The following is a 26,432-nucleotide window of genomic DNA, read 5'->3' on the forward strand; positions in this document are numbered from 1 at the left end:
AAGGACCAGGTCAAACCAGGGGGTGTCATATACCTGGTTTGATGTTGACACCTGGACAACCATCAGATGTCCACGCACGCTTTGGAATTTTCCAAAAGATAAATATTAATATAAATAGTTTTTTATGCGTTTAGCGGGTAGCAAAGATTGATATGGGGGTGTTTATGTGAGTGTCACAACTTACTAGTTTTGATAGGTATTGACACTATGTGGCAGAAGAACTGAGTGACTGTTTATTGAGCTCCCATTACTTATTATTAAATCTATCAATCAATCTTTATCTGTTTATCTATCTATCTATCTCTCTTTTTTATATACCTACCCCCAGTATCATTATAGCATGAACGGTGGTGGCTCAAAGGACTCCAATAGATTGGCAACACTCGAAGCTGAGAATGAGAAGCTAAAGCAAATGTTGAACAAGGTTGGCAACCTTAACCTACTGGTATGTTGTTTGGGGACATACAGACATTAGTCTCAAACACTGACACACTACACTCTACAACAAACAGGATGAGATATCCAGACTTGAACAAGCCAATAAAGAACTAAATGAAATGTTGGCCACAGAGATTGCAAAGAACAAGGCTTTGGCCAATGGTTCACCAACATCGGAGCACCCAGCAAATGGAGCCATCAGCAAGTCTGCTGTTGCACCACAAATCAGATCCGTAAGCGTTCCAAACAAGATAACAGAGATTGAGAAATCAAGTAAACGAACATATGTGGCATATGTCATTCAAATTGAACTAGAGAACAATAAGTAAGTAGTTGTTTCAACACTGTCGTGTTCCATGGATGAACACCAATCTAATAATATTAATAATAATTACTAACTATATATTTAAAATAGGACATACACAGTGACAAGAAGATACAAACAGTTTGTAATCCTAAACACAATGTTCATTAGGACGTTTGGAGAACATGGTATGCCATCACTGCCACAGAAAAAGAATGGCTTCTACTTCTCATCGGAGGATCACACCGAGAAGCGTAGGACTGGACTGCAAGATTACCTGCAGTCGGTTCTGAGCACCAGTGGACTCAACCAATCCATCCATCTGTACCAATTCCTCAAGGAAGACACTCCCATGGCCTCGGATTCACAGCATCATTGATCACGTTATTACTATTATTATTATTATTATACTAATACCAACACCAATGCCATAAAGTGTACAGATTATTTACCAAATGTATTATTTGTTTGTTTGTTGGTTGGTTGGTTGGTTGGTTGGCTGTTTGTTGATTACCTCAGTATTCCTCTGGGTGGCTGGGTTGTGGAGGATGGCATTGTAGACATTGGAGTTACTCGTGGTGTACTCCTCATGCCTCCACTGCTGCTGCTGCTGCTGCTGCTGCTGCTGGTACTGTTTGTTCTTGTGTTGTTGTTATCATCATAATCCAATCTTCTGTTATTATCTTGAAGCAATCGATTATAGTTGTCCTTTTGTGATTGAATGGCATTCTGGAACTCGAGCTTCTGTCGTCGAACATCATCATTATAGGTATTGACGGCCGATGAAAGACTCTGGTGATACTCTTGCTCCTTCTCCTTCAATAACCTTGACAGGTATTGACGATCCTTCTCCAATGTGGCCTTCAAATGGATTAACTCCTGATCCTTCTTGTTCAAAGACTGTTGCATCTCGACTTGTTGTCTCTGAAGTCTGTTTGACTTGTCTTTGATATCTTCATCGAGACCATTGATAATCTTTCCTGCCTTGGCCAATCCACGATCCTTTTTCTCTACTTCCTTCTTCTTTGACTCTAGTTGCTCGCTGAGCTGATGATTGATTGCCTTCAATGACATTAGCTCTGATTCTGAATGGTGCCTCAAATCAACCAGTTGTTTCTGAAAGTCCTCCACACCTCTCTGTATCTCCTTCTCAGACTCTTGATACTTGAGCAGCGATGGACGCATTCGCTCAAGCTCTCCCCTGAAATGCTCAGCCTCTTGATCCTTGGCCGCCATGTCTCTCTGATGGGCCAATGTTTGTTGACTCTTCTCCTCGTGCAATCTCCTCAGATCCTCCTGCAGTATGTCAACACTATATCGCAGTGTCTCAATTTCTCTCTCCAGAGCGTCCCTTGAGTATCGCTCCTGATCCAACTTCCTAATGTTCTCCATATGCACACCTTTCAGCTCTTGCAGCTCTCCTTCTCGTTGGTCCGCCCTCATCTTCTCATTCTTGTACTTGACCATCAGTTCTGCGTACTGTTCAGTCGAGCTCAGATTAAATGATGTGACCTTTGGCGCTACCGGATGTCCCATTGTGGCAGAGGTTGGTTGCGGTGGGGCCATCTTTGTTGAGCTATGGGCATTGTTGTTGCTGCGAGATGAGTCATAGGTGGAAGATGGCGAGGGAGTCTGAGGGTATGTAACTTGTTCACTAAGTTTCTCATACTTCCTGTAGAGTCCATTGACATAGTCTCTTGGGTAGAGAGCAGTGGGGCCCATCGTTGATGATGATTCAACAGTGACTGGACTTGGCATATTGTTGATGCTGTCCACTCCTCCTCCTCCTCTTGAACTGCTGATATTGTGACCCAAAGGAGAGAGAATCAGTGATTGATGGTGATATGAACTATTCCAATACACTTACAAGTTTGAGCTGTTGTTACGTTGCAACTGTTCTCTCCTCTGTTGAGATTGTTGCATTGATTCGATTACATTGTTGGCATCATCAGCAAAGTTCTCTTGATAGCCAACTGTATCCTCAAATCGAACACCTCTTGTTGTAGTGGATGATAGGTCACCTCTCCTATCGTTGTAGGTGTAGTTGTTGTTGTACAGTCTTGTTGGTGCTCCACCATTTGTAGTTGACGATGGTGTTGTAAGTGTTATCGATGGTGCCACTGATGATGGTGTGACAGGTGGCCGTGGCATGCCAGATGGTGTCGTAGTAGTTCGATAGGACCCTCCTCCTCCATTCCTGTTTGGTGCAATTGGAGTAGCAGGAAAGTTGACAGACTCATCAATCATGCTTCTAGAGTCGTAGAGATTTGTGTCATTGAAGCTATACATCAGAGATGGTTCGTTGTATTGCATTGCTGCTGGTCTCGTCGTAGTCGTGGTGTTTGTAGATGGACCTGTCACTGGTGTTCTGAATGACGTTGTATTGTTGTTTGATCTAGCTGGTGTATGTGGAGTATAACTCATCTCTATCTATATATATATATATCAATGATATTATACCTTTGTCTCTTTTCCTGAACCGATCTCTACTAGATTGATTCATCAACTTCACCACAATGATCATTGTGTTTAGGCGCCACATTCGAATCAAATGAAAACCTGGAACTTCGATAATTTAAAGTCAAAGAGATAGTTACAAGAATACAACATATGAATGGACTATGAATCAAGCCACATCACTTTAGCTTGTTGTGTTATTAGATTAGGATCCATTGATTGTAGTGTACGGATGAACATTGCAAACTGCTTGTCCAACATTGTCTTTCTGAACGTTCCGAATACATTCTCTTCACATCCATTGAAATTGACCACTGCCTCGAACGATGGCACAGAGTTGAGCAAGGCCTCGGCCGTCACCCAACCAATGGTATGCTTCTCGACACAGCGCACCCTCTGTGCAAAGTCTTTCTGTTCATTATCTTTGGCCGCCATAATAAACTCGTCTGGCTGTACATATCGTGCCACTGGTGCTATAAACATATGATACATATTGGCAGGGTTGATCAACCGACACACCACATTATTACTATACAACTGTTGATCCGATAAGATCCTCGTCATTGTCTCCATGCTCTTTTGTACTCCTTCTTTGTTGCCTCTATACTCTTTGCTCAAACAAAGTATTCCCTACAGTGTTTGTAATAAAGGTTTAGTATATTGACTCGAACTCTCTCGAACTCTCTTTCTCTCGAACTCTCTCTCTCTCACTCATTGAGATCTTACAAGAGTCTCTTCACTAAACTCTCTTGCAGCATTCTGATATCTATTCTCTTTGTACTCGCTGAAACCTCCAAAGTCGCTCAGACCTCTACGTTCCAAACCCAAGAGGAAACAGAGGGTACCATTCTTATCAAACATATAAGGCAATATGCCTGATGCTCCACATTCCTCCATGTCTATATGTATGTATATTTATATTAATATATGTGTTTAAATAAATATCTGTTTTAGTGTTGTGATAAATGAGATGATTTGCAGGATCGTCTGAGACTAATCGATTCAAATTTACTTGACCCAGGTGATTGGCTCAAAACCCTAGCACTCATTTATTGTATTGTAATAATATTAGAGGTTTCTCAAACTCTTTAGGTTCTTAAAGTTGATCCTTGAAGCATTCTTGTTGGAATAGATTCTGTTCATATGTGGTCCCTCTACATACTTGACAGAAATGTAGAACACCAGTCCCATCAATGCTGTGCAAACTATTGATAGTGGTGTGAAGTTGTTAGTGGCCCAAGGTCACATGCTTCATAATATTGATGTCTACTACTTACTGAATCCATTGAGACTTTGATAACGAATGGCGTATCCAATGCAAGAGATTGTGGTACCAACGTATTGTGGATCATTGAACAATTGGTAGACACCAGATTGAACTGGGGCATCCATCACATGTCCAAAGCTGTCGCCATTGTACATTCCTTTGATTCCAAGTGCATGAAGAGTCCACAGGTTGAGAAGGATGCCAAAGATAAAGCAGCTGTTGCCAAGCAGTGTGGCAAACTCATCTGGGAACAACTCGATCTGATACTTGTCGTTTTGAATGGCAGTATCGATAAAGTGATCACGAATCAATGCACTCAATATCAAATACACTGCATAGTAGTATATTGTGTATTTACCAATGGCCTTTTATGATGATGGTGAAGTTTTAGTGTGTGTATCGGTTAGGATCATCATTATCATGATTGACTTACCTTTGTGAATATCCTGGTGTTGTACTCAAGTTGAGCAGTGAAGTTGTAGTTGGCAACGTGCACTACAATCGACACCAATGCAATGATCAAACTCATATCCATTGTCCTTGAATTATGTAAGTTGCTAGAGAGAGATAGAGAGAGATACTATTGGAAAGACGAAAGAATAATGACTCACCCCATGGGACCTGATAATGATCCTCAAAGTGATCATTGTCTCCTTTTTTGTTTTTGTGCACAAAGATCATGATAGACAGGTTCCTTTCCTGGCTGGTGATTTGTTATCAACAGGCAGTCAATGCATTTATGTATGAATGAATGTATGTTGGTATTGATAATGACATTGGTCGTTGGATTGTGTACAAAGGATCCAGTATCCTATGCTTATGAATAGTAGCCATAGGGGTTGTAGTAGTAACCTGGTGCATTGTTGTTATACTGCTGGTCATAAGACATTTGTGGGTAGTAGTTGTAGGCGTTGGCCATCATGTTGTTGTTGTTGTTGTTGTTGTTGTGGTTGTGGTTGTTGTTCTGTGGTGGCATCTGGCCAATAGGTGCACCAGATGACGATGGATTTCCACCACGTGTCGGACATTCCTATTGGAGTGTAAGGGTAGGGAAAGGTTGGGTATGGGGTATGTTAGTAATGGGCCATATGTCCAAGAAGGATGGATGGACTTACGAATGACTTGTGACCTGTCCTCCTGCAACTGAAACACATCTGACACTCCTGTTTGTTTGTTTGATTGATTGTGCAAAATGAATTGGTAACCTGTCAGTAAAGTTGCCCAACAAGACACACCGTCGTCTTCGCAACAACCCACCGCTTTTGCGAAGTGGTTACGGCAGTAGTGAACACTTACTCTAGACTTGTGGCCTCTCTCTCCACAGCTGTGACACACATCGCACTCCTTGAACTTGTGTCCTGGCTGCTTGCAACTGAAGCACACGTCGCACTCCTTGGCGAGGTGTCCCTCTCTTCCACATGCATAACATGGTGCTCCAGGTCTTGCTTGTTGTGATCTAAAGGAAAGGAGGAGAAGGAGAGATAAATATATTATGATAGAGATAATGAGGAGAGTAGTAGGGTTAGGAGGTTAGAAGAGGAACATTATATATATATATAATTATCAATATATCAGGATAGTAACCTTTCTGGATCTAGTTGGTGGAAAGGATTGGGTTAGTATTTAAAGTGAGTGAGTGTGAGAGATAGTGAGAGAGAGTGAGAGATAGAGAGAGAGGGAGAGAGAGAGGGTGTTTGAACACTTACCATATTCATTGCTGGCGTTTGGATTGGTACAGTTCCTTTGGATATGACCTGTATCACCGCACTTGTAGCACTTCATTGTTGGACAGTTGTATTGGAAATGACCCTTGCCGTTGCATGTGTGACATACCCCCATTGGGCCAGGTCTCGATGGGCAAGTAACCTKGTTGATGTCCTTCACCTATGAAGATATAATCGATTGATTGATCAAACATTAGTTATTTGTTTGTTGTAGTTTGGGTCATGAAAGTACATACCTCCGCAACGATAGCAAACAGTAGTTGGACGCGTCTTTTGTAATAATCCTGATAGTTGGTGTAGCTATTTGCGTTATAGTGTTGATTATTGTATTGTTGTGCTTGATTAGTACCGGTCTGAGCAGTTAACAACGTTCCATTTCCGCCTGCACCATAACCACTACTGCCACTGCTGCTGCCGCCACTTCCATTGACATCGCCACTGTTGTTGTTGCCTACACCCACACCGCCACCGCCAACGCTGCTCTCTTCACCATCCAGCTTTCTCTTTATAGCTACATTTGGGGTGGAGTCTAACATGTGCGACTGTTTGACGATGGGAGGAGGGACAATGTGTGATCTTCCATCGTTTCCATTCGTGCTTGTACCAGTGCTACTGCTGCTGCTGTTGTTGGAGGCAGCAGTTGATGATGATGTTGCGTGCTTGTGGTTCCTATCTCTTAGATGTTCATCGTCCTCCTCATCATGCTTCTCACTGTCGTCATCTGTGTGATGTTCAAGAGTGTACTCCTCTTTGTCTCTGTTTGAAGTGCTGCTAATATCTGTTTGATTGACAGTAGTTGTTGTTTCTGCTGTGGACGATGATGAGGTTTCAATCTGAGAGTTTGAATTATCATTATTATTATTATTATTATTGTTGTTCTCATCATGAGCGTCTACAGGAACATTTGAATCATATACATTATCGTTGTTGCTTGTGTAGATGTCATTGACAACATCACTATTATCTATTTTCTCGTCACTCATTGTAATCTTATTATTTATTGTATATGTATGTATATATGTATCTATGTAAAAATTACAATGACTACTTTTATAACATTGTTTTCAAACACAAAGACAGAGAGAGATTGCAATGGGGTGGGACAAACAAAACGTTGATTGATCTTATATAGTAATTTTATTTTATTTAATTAACTTGTTTTGTTGTTAATAAATATATTCCCAATCATTTGTGGTATTTCTATATTAATAAGATATAAATATAACATTTATAACATTTAAAAATAATGGTACTAATCAAATATGAATGAATATATATATATATTGATGGTTCTCAAATTCATAAAGCCGTTTAATGATACCCATTCAAATAATCTCGGCTCTACAAATCAGTAAGATGTTGATAATCTAGTTTGATACATACTCTTACCATTCCGACCCAACAAGATCAATGTGTCACAATTAGAAAAATGGTTTGAAGTTTCAAAAGAGAATCAAATCGAGTGGTGCAAAGACAAACACCTATCCTTATCCGGCCGTGCCTCAACTCAACTAGTTCCAACAAAGATGAAGATGTTTCGTATGAACTGGTTGTTGAGATCACTCTGAACTCTAGTTCGATGGGTTACTGTTCCAACCTCTTGACAATCATGAGATAACTATTTAAGCCAAAGGACTACAATACAGGTTCAATTCTACAAATTGTATCTTGTCATAATCAAACATACATACAGAAACTACACAATCATGTCATCAAACACACTTACTAAAAGATCAAATACATCTCCATCCTCATCATCATCCTCCTCTTCATCTCTGGTTGCAGAGCAATCTGATTCCATTTCAATCACCAACACTGAGAAGATGGCCACCACCTCTTCAAATATATCGACATCCACCCCAGCCAAGCCTGTTAGTAGGTGGTATGGCTGGTGGATACGCTTTGCTTCCACAGTGGCAATGTTTGCTACCTCGATCTCTGTGATATATGCCGGACATTTGGTGACAAGTGCTGTCATCTTCTTATCCAACGTCATTGTCTACAAAGAGATCAGTACACTGAGCCGTCTGCAAACACACAAGGTCCAATTGTCATGGTTCTCGAGGGCTCTGAACTGGTACTTCTTCCTTGGCGCCAACTACTTTATGATCGGTCGTATATTCTATGGACACTTTGCCAACTACTTCCATACCACCGACAACGAGGTCCTTTCATTCCTGTCCTACTACCATATCCTGATCAGCTTCATAATGTACATTGTTGGCTTTGTCCTGTTTGTAATGACATTGGAGGTGGGCAAGTACAAGCAACAGTTCATTCAATTGGCTTGGACACACATGACCATTATTTCCACCGCTGCCCAGACCACCCTTTGGATCTCCAACATCTTCCAAGGATTCATTTGGTTCATTCTGCCCACCAGTCTGGTCATCTTGAATGATATATTCGCCTACGTGTTTGGTTTCTTCTTTGGAAAGACCCAACTTATCGCAGTGAGTCCCAAGAAGACCTGGGAGGGATTCATCGGAGGCATGTTCACCACCCTCATCGGCTCAATACTCCTGGCCCACTACTTCTCTGGCTATAGCTGGATGATCTGTCCCAAGACCGACCTGATCCTTCATCCCACCACATGTGTGCCATCGGCCATGTTCACCCGAACTACTACACCAGTGTTCAAATGGCTTGTACCCTATATGTTTGGTATCGAGTCGTTGCCAGTGTCACCGATCATTCTTCATGCCTTTGTACTTGGTCTGTTTGCCTCGCTGGTGGCACCATATGGAGGATTCTTTGCCAGTGGTCTAAAGAGAGCATTTGGAATCAAAGACTTTGGCTCGTCAATCCCAGGTCATGGAGGAATCACAGACAGAACCGACTGTCAGTTCTTCATGGGCACCTTCACCTACATCTATCTCTACACGTTTATAAGTCGTCTGCCTGCCGTAGCCACTATTCTCCAACGAGTATCATCACTATCACCCAAGGACCAACTGGATATCTATATGAAGTTACAGTCCACTCTATTGGAAAGTGGTTTATTGGTAAACTAATCAATCATATACTAATAGTAACAAACGATGACCAAGTAATAAATAAATGTAAATGTAATCAAATAGAGAGCGTGATAGGATGGATGGTAGAGAGAGAGATAGATTGATATATAGAGAGAGAGAGATGGTGGGAATAAGTTGTTCGATAGCAATATGATCTGAATGTACATACAAAGGAATTGTATTGTTCTTTCTTTACACACTCCCTCCTTGATTAATGTTGTCTGTTGTCTTGTTGTTGTTGTCGTAAGAGAACATGTCATATCATGTCATGTTCACCACTGTTTGTAAAGTCGTCATTGTAGTCTACTGGACTAAAGGAGGAACATCCTTTAGGAAGGAATGATTCAAACATTCACGAGCGGTGGCACGCTTCTCTGGAAGGTATTGAAGCATTGGCAACAAAAAGTCCTCAAAGTCCTTGGACTCGCGATGTGTGAACTTGTACTTCTCTGTCAGGACATTGTAGAGAGGCCACTGCTCGCTGAGTTTCGAAATGTTGCGCAGCTCGCCTCGATGAGTAAAGTATTGCTTAGACTTTGATCCTTGTGTTGTGATTGGTGAAGGGAACGGTCCCAGCAGCTCGATCATCAGTGCCAGGTGATCGTCTGACTTGTCAAACGTTTTGCTCGACTTTGGCTTGAACAGATGATCGCCAGTGGCCAACTCGAATGCCATGCATGCAGCGCTCCAAATGTCCACGGGTGTCGACCATCTTGATCGCACGATTGCCTCGGGTGATCGATACTGTCTCGTCTGAATGTCGTCTGTAAAGTGTCGATCGATCCAACATGCATTTCCCAAGTCAACTATTGCACATGCAGGGTAATGCTCTCTGCTTAGCTCCTCTCCTCGTTCGCTATTGTTATGTTGATAGAATGAATGTCCATTGTTATATATAATATTATCTAATTCCATTTCGTTGTTGTTGTTATGATGTTGATCTATTGATGATGATGATGATATTGATGAAGATGCTGACGATGATACTACTGTTGTTGTTAACTTTGATGACTTGTGTCTACACTTGTACAATCCATACTGCTGTCCCCATGTAAAGTTCTCTGCTCCCATGTCCACTGTACCTCGCAGCAGTACATTCTCGGGCTTGAGATCGGTGTGAATGATTGAGCACCTGGTATGTAGATAGTCCAGTCCAACGAGCACCTGCTTCATTATCGATTTGACCAAGGTGAGCGGGATGCCTCTGTATCTGTAGTGTTTGATCAGGTCGAGCAGGTTGCTCCCCAGCACTTCAAACACCATGCACACATGATTGCCGTGCGGACCAGTGTGTACAAAGTGATCGAGCAGTGTGGCAACGGCGGGCGAGCCAGTGCTGGCCATCAGCAACTTGATCTCATCCTCTGCTGTCTCTGTGTAGGACTTTGCTGCGCGTACGATCTTGAGTGCCACATTGCGCTTGCTCTCCAAGTCTATACATAGCCAAACGGTGGAGAAGTGTCCCCATCCCAATTTGCTGACCACTTGATAACGTTGATTGTAGATATCATTCTTTCGCACAAGATGGTATCCTCCAACTTTATAATCTGCTACGCCTTCGTCATCAGATTGTGACTGAGGCAAGAAACTGTTTGTCATTGAATGGATCTACTGAACTACTAATATTACTTTGTGATAATTACTATTATGTACTATGTATTATATTATTATTATAAGTTGTAATAATTCAACATCACAATTTTGTTTGAATAATGATTGTGTGTTTACAACTTTTTTGTTTTTAAAATTAATAAAAATCACCACCAGGACAAAAACAGTTTGAACTTGAGCCATCAATTTTTTGATCACCAACAGATATTTATTGATCAAAGAGACACCCACATCACATAGGTAAAAAGTTAAGGTGATCAACCTAAAGAAATTAATTTTAATGATGTAAGCAACTTAAACGACCAATAGTGTGTGTCTATTTATAAGGTGAGGTGTGAGGTCGATCACTCTTCCATCATAGTTGTTGTTCTCACATTGAGGAGAGTTATTAAAGTTATAAAGTTAGGTAAGTGAACTAGAGTGCTCATAGGCATTAGAAACACTTTAACTATAACTGGAAATAAATGTATAAACATATATATCTTCCAACAAGCATATCATCAACATCAATCAAACAAATCTATCACATACTCTCAAAAGCCCATTAAATCATTCATCCGATCAGCTCCCACCCTCCACCTACCACCCCCTCTCCATCGATAGTACACACACACACACAATCACCTGACGTTGTCCACTTGAAGGGGTTTTAATCAATCACTCCATTCATCCTCTTACATCATCATCAACATCATAATAATCATCCACTATCATGATGCTCGCCATCACTTTTTTGTCCAGACCATACATATTATCAATAATATTATAAAGTGAAGATAGAGAGAGTAGTAGTAGTAGAATAAGTTTGAGCTAATAGTTTCCTCTTTCCAATAATATCAAGATTAATATATTACAACAACAACAACAACAACAAATAATATATAATGAATTCAATTGCAGAGGATGTTGGCATGCAGGTGAATCACCAACCACCTGTCATCTATGTTGTCAACAATTGTGATAATAATAATAATAATAATAGTGCTGCAGCTGATCAACTACAATATTGGAAGGAAGAGGCAATCAAATGGGAATCACTTTGTAAACAATACCAAAAGGAGTCTGAAGATCTTCGTTGCAAACTGGAGGATTTGAGTATAAGATATTATGAACTGTATGTCAATTCCTCCCACTTGTGTKGTCCACAATCATCATAACCATCATTTATCATCGTTGTCCCAATACGTCAATCATCCTTATCCTGCATCAATCACTAACATAGATTCTTGTGTATTAWTTTAGACTTAGTCACAGCAGTGGTAGTAGTGGTAGTTTAGGTAGCGATCATAGTAGTAGCAGTGCCAGTAATATCAACAACAACAACAATATGAACGTTGGAAACAAAACAGACAGCAGTAGTTTGGAAAAATCAACAACGACAACACCATCAAAATCCAAACTAAACAGTAGTAGCAATGGTACAACTCAACCAGTATCGATTGGAAGCGTGAAGAGTAGCACCAGTTTCTCAAGGGAATCAGGTTCATCATCTGCACTCGATAGGATATTCCTGTCAAAGTCACTGCCTGACCAACATCAGATCGTCGAGAACGAGAAGGACAAGGAGAAGAAGAAGTCAAAGAAGTGGAACAACTTGATAAAGTTCAACCATCACAGCAGCAGCAGTAACAAGAAGCATCACAACAACAACAATAATAATAGTAGTAGTAGCAATAGTAATAATGTCAGTGGAATGTTATCATTCTCATCATCACATTCATCACCAGCACTTGTAGTGTCACCATCCAAGAGTGATAGTAAGAAGGACCAACAACACCTTGCAACACCAGACACTACTAATGAGTCTGCTCCACTGTTCTCCTACAATGAGCGTGGCTTGAGCTCACACTTCCATCATCTACCGAGACTCAATGTCAAACCCATCCTATCAAAGTCAAGAGCATGTCTCAAGTTCTCTGGCCCCGACTACCCTGCTGCCAAGCAGGCCAACATTGTTGCCGGTGGTCCCAAGACACTGTATCAAGTGGAGTATGGCAACAGCATCATGGCCATGTCAACAAGCACGTATCCTTACTCGATAGGATCGTTAGGCAGAGATGGTGATCCAATTGCCGATCGATATAATTGCGTGGTGTTTGAGAATCGTCTCGTGGCATGTCTGGCCGACGGTTGCAATTGGGGCTCTCGACCAAAGGAGGCGGCACAAAAGGCAAGCGATGCCTTCATCGACTACATCCTGACAAAGAACGACACTATTCAAGATACAAAGCAGATTGGAAAGATACTCTTCGATGCTTTTGAGACAGCCCACTACGCCATCATGAAGGGCAAGGGTGACTACTCAGAGGCTGGCACCACAACCGTACTTGGAGGAGTGTTGTTGGAGATCAACAAAGGTGATGACCGATGGGCACCCGAATGGGAGTTTGTTCTTGCCTCTGTTGGAGACTGCAAGGCCTATCTGATATCGGTGGAAGGTGAAATCTGCGACATCACCGAAGGCAACCGTATCAATCTGGACCCCAAGGACTGTGGTGGCCGTCTGGGACCGCATCTGGAAGAGGGTCGTCCAGACCTCAGGAACATGAACATCTTTTGTGCCAGCGTCAACAAGGGCGACATCATTCTTATGGTTACGGATGGAGTGTATGACAACCTGGATCCACATCATCTTGGCAAGACCCAAGAGGAGATATCACACGAGGTGGACCTGTCCGAGTCTCGATGGGCCGATGTCGATCTCACCAAGACACACAAGGCCAAATCAGCATACACTACTGCCTTTTTGGAATCATTGCTCAAGAATGAGAAGACACCATCACAGATCACACACAAGCTGATAGACCACTGTTGGACCACCACTGCATCGTCCAGGGCATTTATGGAGAACAATCCAGGTAAACATCTGCCACAGGACTATGTCAAGTATCCAGGTAAAATGGATCATACAACGATCATCTGTTTCACAGTGGGTCACTTTGACATTGCCGTGGATGAACCGATCAACTCATCATCATTCCCAATGTCACTAAGTCCATCATCATATCTTACACCATCACTATTTGACACACCGACCGCCAGTTCATTTACACCACCGAGTAACATAATTCATCCTTAATACTCAATACAACACTACATCCTTAAATTATTTGTAAATAATAAACAAAGACCACGTGGTCGAGACTTCCGTCAACTATTTGCTCAGATATTTTTGGGTGTAGATAGCCTTTTTTGCAAAACATTGAATGAAGCTTCATTCTTAAACAATCACGCAAATAATAGTTAGAGATAAAACTACAGATAGATATATATATATATATAACAATGATCAAAGCTATTCTTATTATAAACAATCATGGCAAAGCAAGACTAACAAAGTTCTATGATCATGTCGTATGTTTGAAGCAATCACCCGAATCCGATCTGATCACTCTCTAACACACACACAACACCAACACTTAAAATCAACGACTCTAGAGCCAAGACAAACAACAACAGATCATTAGAGATATATTCCTATTGGTATCAAAGAGATCAGATAGAGCATGTAACTTTGTAGAGGGTGAGGATATATATGACAGCGATACAAAGATCGTCTACAAACCATTTGCAACATTGTACTTTATCTTTATCGTCGACTCCTCAGAGAGTGAGCTGTCAATCATCGATCTCATTCAATCATTCGTAGAAACTCTTGATAAATGTAGGTTATATGACTGTTAAGTATTGAATCTATGAACTCTATCAATCATACTAACTAACGACTACATAGGCTTTGAAAACGTTTGCGAACTCCACCTTATCTTCAACATTGACAAGGTTCACTATATTTTGGACGAGATGGTCATGGGTGGACTATTGTTGGAAACAAACTCACAGATCGTTGTATCAAACTATCAACAACAGAACAAGCTGGAGAAGACAGAGAATCCTCTGTTGGCCGGTTTCCAAGGTGTGATGCAAACCATCAAGCATAAATAATGAATCAACAACAATGTACTACTTTATATATTCTCCTTTACCAATGACTGGAGTACACCTTTGAACTTGGCAGTGTTAAATGGTCTCCTTGTGCACACACAGGATGTTGCGATCATCCAATACAGAGTCTATTTTAATTAATTTTGAAACCCCAGTGGCAGGGCAATCAGAATAGGGTTGGATTGATTGACTGTTCCCCATTCAACAATGATTGACCAACATGACTTTGCTAAAAGATAAACTTTGCGAACATGTAAGTCCTCCAACATCTCATCATAATTCACCATTCTCTACTTAAAATTATTACTATTCATACAGATACTAACTAATACATGGCTGATAACCAGAACCAACATGATGTCTTAACAAATGATGCAGTTGGTGACGCTGCTGCTCTTAATGCCCACCAAGTCAGGGTGTTCTGGGAGGATGGAAGACTGGCAATGGTGTTCGGAGAGGGAGCAACGTGGGAACGCATTAAGGATGGATTAAACTTGGTCCAAGGCAACCTTGTTCGCTGGAACAGCACTGTCAGAGTAATACCACCGTACCCTCCAGGAGCCTATTCTCTCGTGGATGTAAAGAAAGATGTATGTTTCGTTTTTTATTCTTTGAGAACTGTTGCACTAATAATATATTAACAGTCATGGCTTAGTTGAAATGGATTTGGAGAGTTCTGCTCAGATTCAGTCCTGCAATGACTTACATGACAGCTGCCAGAGCTCTCCTTCATTTCCAGAGAAGCATCGATTGAGCTATCCACATACGTATCTAATAATGAGAGTACAAGTACTTTAGAGATAATAGTTGATTGGAAGGAGAAGTTAATACAAATAGGTGGATATTATGGTTAAACACTCCATGTCAATTATTCATCATAGTGTGACACAATCCTAGGATTAAAATATTAATTCCAACAAACTTAAATAGTTTATGAGAGCTTTGAGAATATTGACAATACTTATGTATTCTTCTTTACCAATGACTGGAGGACACCTTTGATCTTAGTCTTGGGTGTTCTTTTCAATAATGGAAGTATCTTGTACACAATGGTCTCCACTCCAATCTCCTTGTACACACAAAGGACATTGCGATCATCCAACATTCGATAGTCAACAACTTGATCAAAGCATTGCATGTTGACCTTTACACGAGTGTGCAATCGATAGTGTTTGACAGTAGTTGACTTCAGCAGTCCTATTGAGCTCTTGATAAGACGTTGTTGAACTGCCTTTGCACCACCTTTGGGCATCACAACCCGGCTGGTCGCATAATCTGGACACGAGTAGTCAGCAGAGGCATAGATTGTCAATCGTTGTATAGTAGATGATGACACATGACGTGACATTGAATCAAAAGTGAATGATGCTTTGTTTCCAACATCTATAAATCTAAACTCAATTGACTCTATGGATGACGGTAACTGTTGAAGATAGATCAACTGTGATAGGTCTTCGATTTGTAGTGACTGTAGTTTGCTTGGAAAGACAACAGATGAATGGTACTCTTTGCCAAGTGATAGTGATGTGAGTGACTTGGGCAGTACATCCTTAGTCAATGGCTGGTTGTAGTTCGATCCAAACGATAGGATGGCCAAAGTGTTTGGTAGACATCCCAATGTGATTGGTTTGGAGTACCATCGTCCAAAGATTAACTTGGTTAGTGATCCATTATTGAGTAGATCGGGCATGAGAGTTTGATTGAAGAAGTATCCAAGTTGAAGGTCAGTGAGTGATCGAGGGAGTTTACCTTTAGTAATCTGCTGTTTGAAGTAGTCTCCGAGTTTGAGTGTCGTGATCGAATCCGGAAGATTACAAAGTGGTCGATTATATAGAGTACTAAACTCAAGCTCCTGAAGTGAACTTGGTAGTCCACCTGCCAAGATAACCTCGTTATAGTTGGTTCCAAACTTCAACTTTCTAAGTGATAATGGTAGCATTCCAGGTAATAACTGCTGTCTGAATATTGATCCAAGCTCCAGAGTGACTAGTGAGTCAGGTAGCGTGCCTGGCTCCCAACTCTTATTGAACTTATATCCAAAGGTCAGATGTGTGAGTGATCGTGGCAGTGAACCTGGCACTAGTTGTTGATCGAAGCCATATCCGAATGATAGTTTGGTTACTGAATCAGGTATCACACCAGGATGGATACATTCATCGAATCGACCAAGTATACATAATGTCTTTAGTGATTGAGGTAGAGAACCTGGTGAGAAAATATGATCATACTCCAATCCCAAGGTCAATGATGTTATTTTTGAAGGTAGACATCCAGGGTCCAACTGATGATTGAATGATTTGCCAAAGATGAGTGATAAGAGGGATGGAGGCAGCTGACCAGGTTCAATGGTGTGATCGAAACCATCTGAGAGTGTCAAGTGTAGTAAACTGTTTGGTAGTTTACCAGGTTTGATTGGCTTTGAGAACAGGTGAGTATAGGTCAATGAGGTTGCTGATGGAGGACACCCTTCATCATTGCCAGGTATCCACGTTATAGTGCTCCTGGGTGTTGATGTTATTGTATATCCTGTGGTTCCCTCTGGTTGTAGAATCCAATGAGAAATGCTTTGAAATACTCTATTGAGTCTCTTGTTTGTAAGACTTAGTGATAATATATCTAAGTATGCATCTCCAAGTCTCCAAAGGCACTTGTATATGTATTTCAACATATAATCACTTATTTGTTCCATCTTATTTCTCTCGAGTAAATTCTAGAATGATCATCATTCTGATCAAAAAACAAACAAAACTGGAATATATACAACTACAACTTTAATATAAGTTATTACTTCTGTAGCTCAACCAGTGGTGGTCCACTATGACTGGAGCTGGTTGCCATCGATGCAACATTGTTCTGCTCTGGCGACTTGACATCCATGTTGGTGGTGAATGTCGATGTCTTCCTGGACAGCATGGACACTGAGTACTTGGTTGGATCACCCAACTTGTCGAGCTTGGTCTTGACCAACTCAATGAATGGACCCGTCATCTGAGGTAGGTACTCAACCTTTGGCTTCTCTGGACCATTCTTTTCCTCTACATTCTCCTCACCATGGCCATCCATACTGGACATTGACGATGTCTGTGTTGTCGTAGTGGTAGTTGGTGTTGATGACTCGAGTGTTGGCGATGAGGTAGATGGTGAGAACAACTTCTTTGACTTCTTTTGCTCCTTCTCTTGCTTCTTCTTCTTGAGCTCACGCTCAGCAGCCTCCTTCTCCTCCTTTACACGTCTCTCAATGTTCCTCTGCTCGATCCTATACTTCTGGTACTCGATGACTTTGTCCAACTCTGGCAACACCTTATCCTTCATCGATGGTGACAGTGGTCCAAATATCTCTGATGTTACATCAACCTCTTCATCCTTGAGGAACTGCAGTAGACCAAGTAGCCAAGTGACCGATTGAGACAGCAGTCCAGTTGATATCGATCCATTGTTGGATACATTCTGTTTGGCATCAGATGACACCAAGTCGTGAAACATATCATATATCCTCTCCATCAATATGTAGTTGACATCCTCAAACAATGCCAATCTCTCCTGCATTGTGATCGCCGCACTCTTGTCCTTTCTAAACTTCTTCTTCAAGACCTTTGCATTGATATCCACTGGTCCTCCCTCCACAGCACAGTTACCTGCTTGCTGTTGTTGTTGTGACTGTTGCTGTTGCTGGTTATAATGTGGTTGTTGTTGTTGAGGTGATCCAGATGTTGGTGATGTTGACTTTGGTGAGAATAAATTGGATGGTTTGAGCCAATTGAACTTGTTGAGTAGGTTGCTGCCGCTGCCCTTGTTCTTGTCGTGGGTGACTGGTGATGGAGGCTGTGAATGTGAGGTTGGTACATGATCGACATCTGGAGTCCCGATGGTAGGTGTATTCCCAACTGACTTGGCAAGTACTGGCGTATTATAGTCATCATATTCCTCGCTGGCACCAGTTGCAGTTTGTTGGAGGTCCAGATCTTGATCATCCTCCTCTTTGAGCTCACCAAACTCAGCCACAGTGATGATCTTCTTGATGCAATGCGCTACTCGCTCAAAGTGATATCCAATGTTCGCCTTTGTGAACAGCTTGCCCAGTGGTTCGTAGAGCACTGGCAACAACTCTCTGATGATCTCGATCATCTCCTCATTGCCAAGCACCTCGATAAAGTCATCCTTCTCCTTCTTGCGCTTCTCCATCTTGACATACTCAAACAACAGTGTGAAGTGCTCCTCGGTCAGCGTGGAGATGAGGTCTGGGTCCATCGAAGGACTGGATGGCCACTGGTACTGCATGATCTGTATGGGCTCAGGCACCTCCTTGAAGGTTGCTATTGGTTTGCCGTCGAACGATTGTATCTTGTCGATGTTCATTACGAATCCCTTCATCTTGCCAATTAGCAGCTTGCGGGCATTCTTGTTGGGATGTGACTGGAGTGAGATCTCTGCATCCTTCTGTGCCTTCTTCAATATCTGCTCAGTCTTGCCACTCTCGACCAACACCGATGTGAACGTTTGAATGAGATTCCTGGCACCAAATGGCTTGGCAAGGAACAGTGCGATGAATCCCTTGAGCAATGTGATTGGATTGGCAATGGTCAACGATGCTCTAATAGCCTTGATCGGTGTGATGGTGTAGAGTTTCTTCATCTTTTGCAACTGCTTTGGATCTCTCAACTCACGCTCCATCCACAGCGACATGATCTTGATCAAGGTGAGTGTGAACTCGGTGAATTCTGACGGCAGGTCTCTAAAGTTCTTGGTCTTGAGTACGATATTGAACAGACCAGATATGCCATTCTGTGCATCGCTACCCTGTGCCTCCTTGCTCTTCTTCTCAAAGTTCATAATGATGATGTGCGTCAACTCAGTGAGACGCTTTTGATGCTTGGCGATTGACTCATCACGCTCAATATCCTTTGGATTCTTCTCTCTCTCCTCTTCGGCAATATCATTCTCCTTGTCGTCGAGTGTCTGCTGACTTGGCTTCCTGTTGTAGCGCCTCTTCTGTCTGTTCTTCATCTCCTGCTCGAGGACAGGGTCATCCATCAGCTTGAGCTTCTTGTCGTAGTCCTTCTCCTGGGGTGTCCTGAGGGCCACGTCAAAGACCTTGACCACGAACTTTCTGAATTGATCGCCAGTCTCTTGTTTGGAGGCCATCTGTGACTGGATGATCATCTTTGGCAGAGTGTGAATCAGTTGACGGAACTTAATCTTTGCCTGCTCCTTGTGTGTCAGCAGTGGTATCGATGTCAATTGATTGAACAGGAATCTCAGGAACAATGTCTGATTGAGTGCCTCTGCATCGGCAAAGTACATTGTGATCTCCTCCATCACAGAGTACTTTAGCAATTGTTGCTTAAAGAATGCCTCCTGGTCATGAGTCAACTTTATCTCCATTGGTCCATCCATTGTTATTGTTGTTATAATGATTGGTCAATTTGATTTTGGTTGATTGATTGATTGATTGATTGGTATCTAGTTGTATCGGATGGATGGATGGCTTAACTCTGTATTTATTGTTTAGTTTAATAATGTTAGTTTGTGTATATAATCCAATTGATTAATTAATAATTAATGTAAACACACAACAGGAAGCATCGCCCTGATTAACCAAGGATTGGTTTGATTGATTGATTGATTGGCAAGGGGTTGGATGGATATCACCTACACACTTGGCACACACACAACACACAATTGACAGAGTCAATATCTGATGGCTGATTACATCTCCTCTTGATACCACTTCACAACCACATCATTCATTCAAATGAAATTCATCATCTATGTAAACGCTCTGTCACACAATCAATTGATCAGATAAATCTGTGAACATTCCAACAGTGTGTGTGGGTGATGAGATTGTAACAGATAAACAACAATAACGGGTGTTGAGGTGTGAATTTAGCCTTACATGGAATGTTGTATCTCTATGTTGAATGTTATTATTATTATTATTATTGAATGATTAGATGATTATGACAAGAAGTCTAGAAGTTGTGAAGTTGTACACAACTTATTAAACAAACACACTACACTTATTATTATCAATTTACTTGTTTGATAAGTCTTGACTGACCAGGATCATCTACCGATGGGCCAACAACCAATGATAGGACCTCACCCCCACTGATGGCAGTTATTATCCTGTCGGTGACCAAAATTGGTCTGGAAACCCACCAACCACCTTACAACAAACATCCTTTGGGGGCTAAAACTCTGATAACGATAGAGAGAGAGATTCCCATTTGTTATTATTATTATTGAGTCGACTATTAGTTGAATGATCATTCCCAATCACTCACTGAATCAATCAATCAATAGCTACTTACTTACTTGAACGACACAAAGTAATAGTAAAGTCAAAGTCGATGGGTAGTAGTAATGTCTATGATAGTACTTTATACAACTTTTGGTCTTCTCTTATGAGCAGGCTTTCTTGAGGACTTCTTCTTCTTAATATGTTGTTTCTTCTTTGGTACCTTCTTCTTCTTTGTAGTAGTAGTATCGTTTGTTTCCATTGATTCATTAGTATCCTCTTCATCATCCTGCTGTTGATCGACAACCACATCCTTTGCTTTGGTAAGTGCTTGCATCTCTGGTGGAACATTCAAGTCTTTTTGTTGTTGTTGTGTGTGTGTGTGTTAGTGTTTTGAACATTATCCATCTACTTCAACAACAACAATGGTGAACCAAATGATATTGTTGTTGTTGTTGATCACAGTTCGACAACATACCCATGACATTAGTATCTTGTGTGGCCAAATGTGCGTTCATTTTGTCGACGATTCTCTGTAGTCTCATGCTCTCATGAACCACCAACTTTGCTCTCATAGCAGCGACATTCTTTAATCTTCTCTTGGCTCTAACTGATCCTCCCATTCTCTATATATATATGTATTGGTTTTAGTTTAGTTTTATATATATATAATATATAAATGTGTATGTGTATGTAAGAGTTTATTATGATTGATTTCAACACACCATTTCAAGTCGAGGGTCTCATGATTCGTTCGGTTGTTTTATTTTTTAATTAAATTTAATTGAATTGTTCAACACCATTGGTCCATGATGTTATTATTTAGTAGTTAAATAATAATTCATTATTATTATTACTACAATAAAAGGTGTTATCTATTTTATTGTCCATGTCATATAATAGTATACTCATTGTCCAATTCAGGAGTTCCTATCTCATTTCTAAAGACTAGACACCCTAGGCCAACCAAACAAACAGGACAAACAAGTTTTGTTCCTCAATTCATTGTCAAACGAACGAACAATGATAAGCACTAAACATCTTGTTTCTACTACTACTAGTAATGTCCTATTAAGGCGTACTCTATTATCAACAGCAACAGTAGTATATAATCCTAGATCACTATATACAACAACATCAACAACATCATCAACAACAACTACTACTACACCAAATACCACTAAAGGCAAAGGTTTGAGACATCTGACCTTTGAAAGAGATATATACTATGACTTGCACGTCAAGCTAAATGATGAGTTGGCTGTTCAAAGGAGAACAATTGGCATTCATCAACATGATCAACCACTACAACAGTCTGAACAACATGAACAACAACAACAACAACAACAGAATCTACAACAGAATCAACAACAACAACAACAACAACAGACAGAGATAAAGGCAACAAATGATAAACAACTTCACAAAGACCGAATCAAACAACTCAAATCATTGGGCATTTCCTTTGACAACAATCTATTACCAATCTCAGTGTCAGAGAGCTTGACCAATGACCAAATCACACCTTTCGCATCGCAGAACATGCTTCTCTACTTTGGTATGATTGATCATCACTATCATCATCATCGATCGAGTGTTGATCATGTTCACTAACCTTGTATCGTACTACTTAGGTAATCTTGTATATAGTACAGTGATCTCAGAGGTTGTTAAAGAACACTTGGACACAGACATTGAGATAAAAAAGGAGTTCACTGCCATTGCCAAGAGCGCCTCTTTCTTGAGTCGAAGAGCAGATGTCATTGGTTTGGCAAAGGTAATGCGTATGGAGTTTAATGACAGGGAGTCAAGACATCAGCAGACATTCATCGGTCACTATAGATACAAGTGTCTTGGAAAGTTCATGGGTGCACTCTATCTCGAGCAAGGCTTCGACGTTGTAAACAACTTTATCCGAAGACATGTCCTACTGCCGAGCAACACACCTCTAGAGTCCTACGTACTACAAGAGCCAGAGTCTCAAGTGATTCAGAAGTTCTTCCAATACAAGATGGAACCACCCATTATAACGTATGTTTAGCGGTAACAAGTTGTCCAAGTATTGTCCTAACATGTTACCACCTTAAAAACTTCCAGTTCCAGGTTGTATTCAGCACCAGTCTATAGATCATCGATTGAGTCTGGCAATCAAAGATTGGTCGAGTCATATGGCTGCACTGAACAAGAGGCCAGATACAATGCATTCGAATCACTACAGACACATTGTTCATCGCTTACATCAATTCTCACACTGTTGATGGCTTCCAAACCAAAGATTGACAAGTCCACTAACATCAATAAGAAGAGTACACGTCGATAAACATAACAGTTCTTTACTTAAATAATGTCCAATATCGTCGACGTTTATCCAATCTCTCCTTTTGATTGACTAGATAGTTGGTGATGTGATGATGGATGGTCTCTTTGGCCAACTCGATGAAGGCCAGTAGGTTGGTGAATGGCTTTGGCGAGCTCTCCAATATATGTCTGACCACTACCATGTATCCATTCTTTATGGCCAACTCCATCTCTTTCTCACCATACTGAGGATTGTGACTGTTTAGGAAGATGTACACTGATAGTCGCTCGTGTTGCAAAGCCGTCAGACGGTGTGTCTCTGTAAAGTGCTTGGGTTGTGCAATGTACTTGATCATACCAATGTCACCATTCTTGCACAGTCTCTGGAAGGTCTTGTCCGGCACCACCAGTGAACCCAGAGATAGACGATGTTTACTCATAAACACCTGAAGGATATCAAGATGTCCATAGTAGATCAGACTGTTGGCACATGAATCAATGTTTGATGTGTTACTGTCCACGGGTATCACTCTAACAAGGTAGTTTAGGATGTCTGTCTTTCCATGCTGACTGGCCACACCCACCAGAGTGGAGTAACTTATTGACTGTTTGTTGATGGTACTGCGATACAAATAGTCAAATGTATCAAGGTGACCAGATGTAATTGCACTGATCATCACATCAGTGCTAATAATCTCATGTGATGAGTTGTCTCCATTGTTCCTTGCATATTCTAATACATATTGAGTGATTACCAAGTCCTTCTTTGCAGCAGCGATCAATGCCTTTTGATAATGATGTTGCTTATCAAATGTCTCACATATAAACTTGACAATATCAATATGACCACCTTCACATGCCTTGATCAATGTAAGTTTAGAGCATACAGCTGATTGTTTCTTTGATAGGTACTCTACAATCTCAAGGTGCCCATTCTATTGTAAATTTGAGTTAGTAAGTGAGCCAACAACTTGGTATCAAGATATAACATACCAAACATGAACTCTCCAATGCAAATGATGTGTAGCCTTCGTTCCTATTCATATCAAGGTACTTTACAACATCCAAATGTCCATTTGATCTATAAATAACATGTTGATTAATATATTAAGGTCTTTGTCCAATACCATTATTATACATACGCTGCAAAGTCTATCGCTCTATTTGATCCACCCTCTGACCTACATTGACTTAGGAACTTTACAACATTCAAATGTCCATGGTACCTATGATTGAGCAAGTATTAATATCTATCAATCAATCATACAGTCATTCAATCTAGAGGGAGGGATACTTACGCACTACCATTCAATGCTTGTTTGCTTGCACCTTCACTTCTGTTTGAATGTAGGAATTGTACAATATCCAAATGACCATATGTTGCTGCATTGTCCATGGCTTCAAAGGTTGTACCATCATAGTTTTGTGAATGTAGGAAGCTGACGAGATCAAGATCACCGACTTTACACGCGAGGTTCAGAGCATTGGACCTTAGACGACTGTTGATGAATGAGTTGATGTACTTTACAATGTAGAAATGACCTTTAGTTGCAGCTCGCTCCAGTGCATAGAAGTAGTTGGCCTGTGTGAACTCGGGATTGCCAATGGCAATATGGACTGATATGTAGTTGAGTACATGTAGATGTCCGTTGATGGCAGCATGTAGGAATGCCATGAATCCAGCTGGTTCAGTCCTATTCTCCCATAGATATTGTACAATTTCCAAATGGCCGTTGGCACATGCATTGTTTATGGCATCTAGACTACATCCTTCTGTTCGGTTCAAGTGCAGGAACTTGACCACATCCAAGTGACCATTGGCACAAGCCATATGCATTGCCAACTGAGTACATCCTTCGGTCCTATTCAGATGTAAGTACTCCAGGATGTTCAAGTGACCATACTCTGCAGCCAGATCCATGGCACCAACAGTACATCCTTCATCACGATACTCGTTGATCCATTCGACCACCTCCAAGTGTCCGTTCTTTGCAGCAAGATCCATGGCATTACTAGTACATCCCTCGGTACGATTGTCAGATAGGAATGTGACCAGTTTAAGATGACCACCTTCAGCGGCACTATCCAAACTTGACATGGTGAAGATATCATTGCATTGTGGAATGGAGAAGAATGAGTGTATGATGTCCAGTCGACCCAGTCGACACAGTTGATCAATGTGACGTGGTATCCAACCAAGTAAAGGACGTTCACATCGTAGCTTGTCCTTTATAAGTTCAATGTGATTGTTCTCTATAATCCAATCGACACTTATAATAGTATTGTATCGCTTGTGTACACGTCTACATTGACATCGATGTACAAAGTGGAACACACGATGTCTGACTACCACATTCATTATCAATCGTTTGAACAGTCTGTCAAACTCTGTTGTTGGTTGGATATCATTGTTATAGTCTAGAAGATTGAAATTGAAATGTGGTCTGTCCAATGGTGTAACTATTATCTTATCACAATAGAGTGTCTCTGTGATTGTTGATGCCATGATATGGTCAACCTGTGAATGTAACTTTGATTGTTTGATTGATTGTTTGATTGATTGATTAGAGATAGAGTAACTTTAAATAATAATCTATAACATTACAAAAGATAATACAGTATAACAACAACAACAAAAACAACATCAACCTATCCTCCTACGAGGAGTTACCACTTCATATCCACCTATTGACCAATATCCAACCAAAGAGTGTGTTGATGTGATAATTGTTTATTGGATACCTATTTACGTATCAATGATTGGGGTTATACTCGTATGGTGTTGGAAGTGGTAAGTGTGCGAGAGTGATGGTGTGTGGTGAGTGTGATCAAAGAGATCGGATCATTATTATTAGAATAACAGATAGTGATAATAGTTACCATTATTAGATAAGAAAGGTTTTAGAAAGTAATACCTAAACCAAGTAGTTCTCAGAGACTTTATATAGAGTTCTTTGGTAACAGAATACCTATCATGTAGAATAGAGTTGGGTATCGAAAATTCCAATCAATCGGATCAATCGAGAATCATTTCCCTGATCAGACGCGTCAAAGAATCCTTCTTTCGTATCCATCATTTTTGTGTAGGGCACAATCATATTTACAAATATCTATCTTTATTATTAGATATTAT

The 26,432-nt window shown here is 40.8% G+C and overlaps 14 protein-coding genes across 14 annotated transcripts; 5 read left to right on the forward strand and 9 right to left on the reverse strand.

The window, feature by feature from the left end:
• Window positions 1-340: 340 nt before the first annotated feature.
• SAMD00019534_101700 (hypothetical protein) lies at window positions 341-1,121 on the forward strand (the record flags this gene model as incomplete). Its single annotated transcript, XM_012894421.1, has 3 exons — window positions 341-445; window positions 513-763; window positions 854-1,121. 3 exons carry the CDS (start codon window positions 341-343, stop codon window positions 1,119-1,121), a joined length of 624 nt encoding a protein of 207 aa, XP_012749875.1.
• A 131-nt stretch (window positions 1,122-1,252) lies between these two features.
• On the reverse strand, window positions 1,253-3,055 carry SAMD00019534_101710 (hypothetical protein; the record flags this gene model as incomplete). Its single annotated transcript, XM_012894422.1, has 3 exons — window positions 1,253-2,336; window positions 2,412-2,540; window positions 2,610-3,055. 3 exons carry the CDS (start codon window positions 3,053-3,055, stop codon window positions 1,253-1,255), a joined length of 1,659 nt encoding a protein of 552 aa, XP_012749876.1.
• A 306-nt stretch (window positions 3,056-3,361) lies between these two features.
• SAMD00019534_101720 (hypothetical protein) lies at window positions 3,362-4,060 on the reverse strand (the record flags this gene model as incomplete). The annotated part of the gene is made up of 2 exons (XM_012894423.1): window positions 3,362-3,829; window positions 3,926-4,060. 2 exons carry the CDS (start codon window positions 4,058-4,060, stop codon window positions 3,362-3,364), a joined length of 603 nt encoding a protein of 200 aa, XP_012749877.1.
• Window positions 4,061-4,270: 210 nt separating this feature from the next.
• On the reverse strand, window positions 4,271-5,001 carry SAMD00019534_101730 (hypothetical protein; the record flags this gene model as incomplete). The annotated part of the gene is made up of 3 exons (XM_012894424.1): window positions 4,271-4,404; window positions 4,477-4,831; window positions 4,900-5,001. Coding segments are annotated over 3 exons (591 nt in total), but the record flags the coding sequence as incomplete, so codon positions are not given.
• Window positions 5,002-5,283: 282 nt separating this feature from the next.
• SAMD00019534_101740 (hypothetical protein) lies at window positions 5,284-7,173 on the reverse strand (the record flags this gene model as incomplete). The annotated part of the gene is made up of 7 exons (XM_012894425.1): window positions 5,284-5,496; window positions 5,582-5,629; window positions 5,763-5,922; window positions 6,051-6,060; window positions 6,173-6,242; window positions 6,427-7,023; window positions 7,108-7,173. The coding sequence occupies 7 exons, from the start codon at window positions 7,171-7,173 to the stop codon at window positions 5,284-5,286; spliced, it is 1,164 nt and encodes a 387-aa protein (XP_012749879.1).
• A 723-nt stretch (window positions 7,174-7,896) lies between these two features.
• SAMD00019534_101750 (hypothetical protein) lies at window positions 7,897-9,204 on the forward strand (the record flags this gene model as incomplete). Its single annotated transcript, XM_012894426.1, has 1 exon — window positions 7,897-9,204. One exon carries the CDS (start codon window positions 7,897-7,899, stop codon window positions 9,202-9,204), a length of 1,308 nt encoding a protein of 435 aa, XP_012749880.1.
• A 306-nt stretch (window positions 9,205-9,510) lies between these two features.
• On the reverse strand, window positions 9,511-10,806 carry SAMD00019534_101760 (hypothetical protein; the record flags this gene model as incomplete). The annotated part of the gene is made up of 1 exon (XM_012894427.1): window positions 9,511-10,806. One exon carries the CDS (start codon window positions 10,804-10,806, stop codon window positions 9,511-9,513), a length of 1,296 nt encoding a protein of 431 aa, XP_012749881.1.
• An 896-nt stretch (window positions 10,807-11,702) lies between these two features.
• Window positions 11,703-13,897, forward strand: SAMD00019534_101770 (hypothetical protein; the record flags this gene model as incomplete). The annotated part of the gene is made up of 2 exons (XM_012894428.1): window positions 11,703-11,932; window positions 12,061-13,897. The coding sequence occupies 2 exons, from the start codon at window positions 11,703-11,705 to the stop codon at window positions 13,895-13,897; spliced, it is 2,067 nt and encodes a 688-aa protein (XP_012749882.1).
• Window positions 13,898-14,094: 197 nt separating this feature from the next.
• SAMD00019534_101780 (hypothetical protein) lies at window positions 14,095-14,754 on the forward strand (the record flags this gene model as incomplete). The annotated part of the gene is made up of 3 exons (XM_012894429.1): window positions 14,095-14,172; window positions 14,257-14,482; window positions 14,552-14,754. Coding segments are annotated over 3 exons (507 nt in total), but the record flags the coding sequence as incomplete, so codon positions are not given.
• A 967-nt stretch (window positions 14,755-15,721) lies between these two features.
• On the reverse strand, window positions 15,722-16,450 carry SAMD00019534_101790 (hypothetical protein; the record flags this gene model as incomplete). Its single annotated transcript, XM_012894430.1, has 1 exon — window positions 15,722-16,450. The coding sequence occupies one exon, from the start codon at window positions 16,448-16,450 to the stop codon at window positions 15,722-15,724; it is 729 nt and encodes a 242-aa protein (XP_012749884.1).
• A 1,100-nt stretch (window positions 16,451-17,550) lies between these two features.
• SAMD00019534_101800 (hypothetical protein) lies at window positions 17,551-20,178 on the reverse strand (the record flags this gene model as incomplete). Its single annotated transcript, XM_012894431.1, has 2 exons — window positions 17,551-17,824; window positions 17,876-20,178. Coding segments are annotated over 2 exons (2,577 nt in total), but the record flags the coding sequence as incomplete, so codon positions are not given.
• A 965-nt stretch (window positions 20,179-21,143) lies between these two features.
• SAMD00019534_101810 (hypothetical protein) lies at window positions 21,144-21,624 on the reverse strand (the record flags this gene model as incomplete). The annotated part of the gene is made up of 2 exons (XM_012894432.1): window positions 21,144-21,358; window positions 21,480-21,624. The coding sequence occupies 2 exons, from the start codon at window positions 21,622-21,624 to the stop codon at window positions 21,144-21,146; spliced, it is 360 nt and encodes a 119-aa protein (XP_012749886.1).
• Window positions 21,625-22,024: 400 nt separating this feature from the next.
• On the forward strand, window positions 22,025-23,321 carry SAMD00019534_101820 (hypothetical protein; the record flags this gene model as incomplete). Its single annotated transcript, XM_012894433.1, has 3 exons — window positions 22,025-22,559; window positions 22,636-23,032; window positions 23,099-23,321. 3 exons carry the CDS (start codon window positions 22,025-22,027, stop codon window positions 23,319-23,321), a joined length of 1,155 nt encoding a protein of 384 aa, XP_012749887.1.
• Window positions 23,322-23,334: 13 nt separating this feature from the next.
• SAMD00019534_101830 (hypothetical protein) lies at window positions 23,335-25,397 on the reverse strand (the record flags this gene model as incomplete). The annotated part of the gene is made up of 4 exons (XM_012894434.1): window positions 23,335-24,234; window positions 24,293-24,380; window positions 24,442-24,525; window positions 24,598-25,397. The coding sequence occupies 4 exons, from the start codon at window positions 25,395-25,397 to the stop codon at window positions 23,335-23,337; spliced, it is 1,872 nt and encodes a 623-aa protein (XP_012749888.1).
• Between the last annotated feature and the right edge of the window lie 1,035 nt (window positions 25,398-26,432).

This window comes from Acytostelium subglobosum (assembly GCF_000787575.1).
Source record: "Acytostelium subglobosum LB1 DNA, scaffold: scaffold26, whole genome shotgun sequence".
Lineage (NCBI taxonomy): Eukaryota > Evosea > Eumycetozoa > Acytosteliales > Acytosteliaceae > Acytostelium > Acytostelium subglobosum.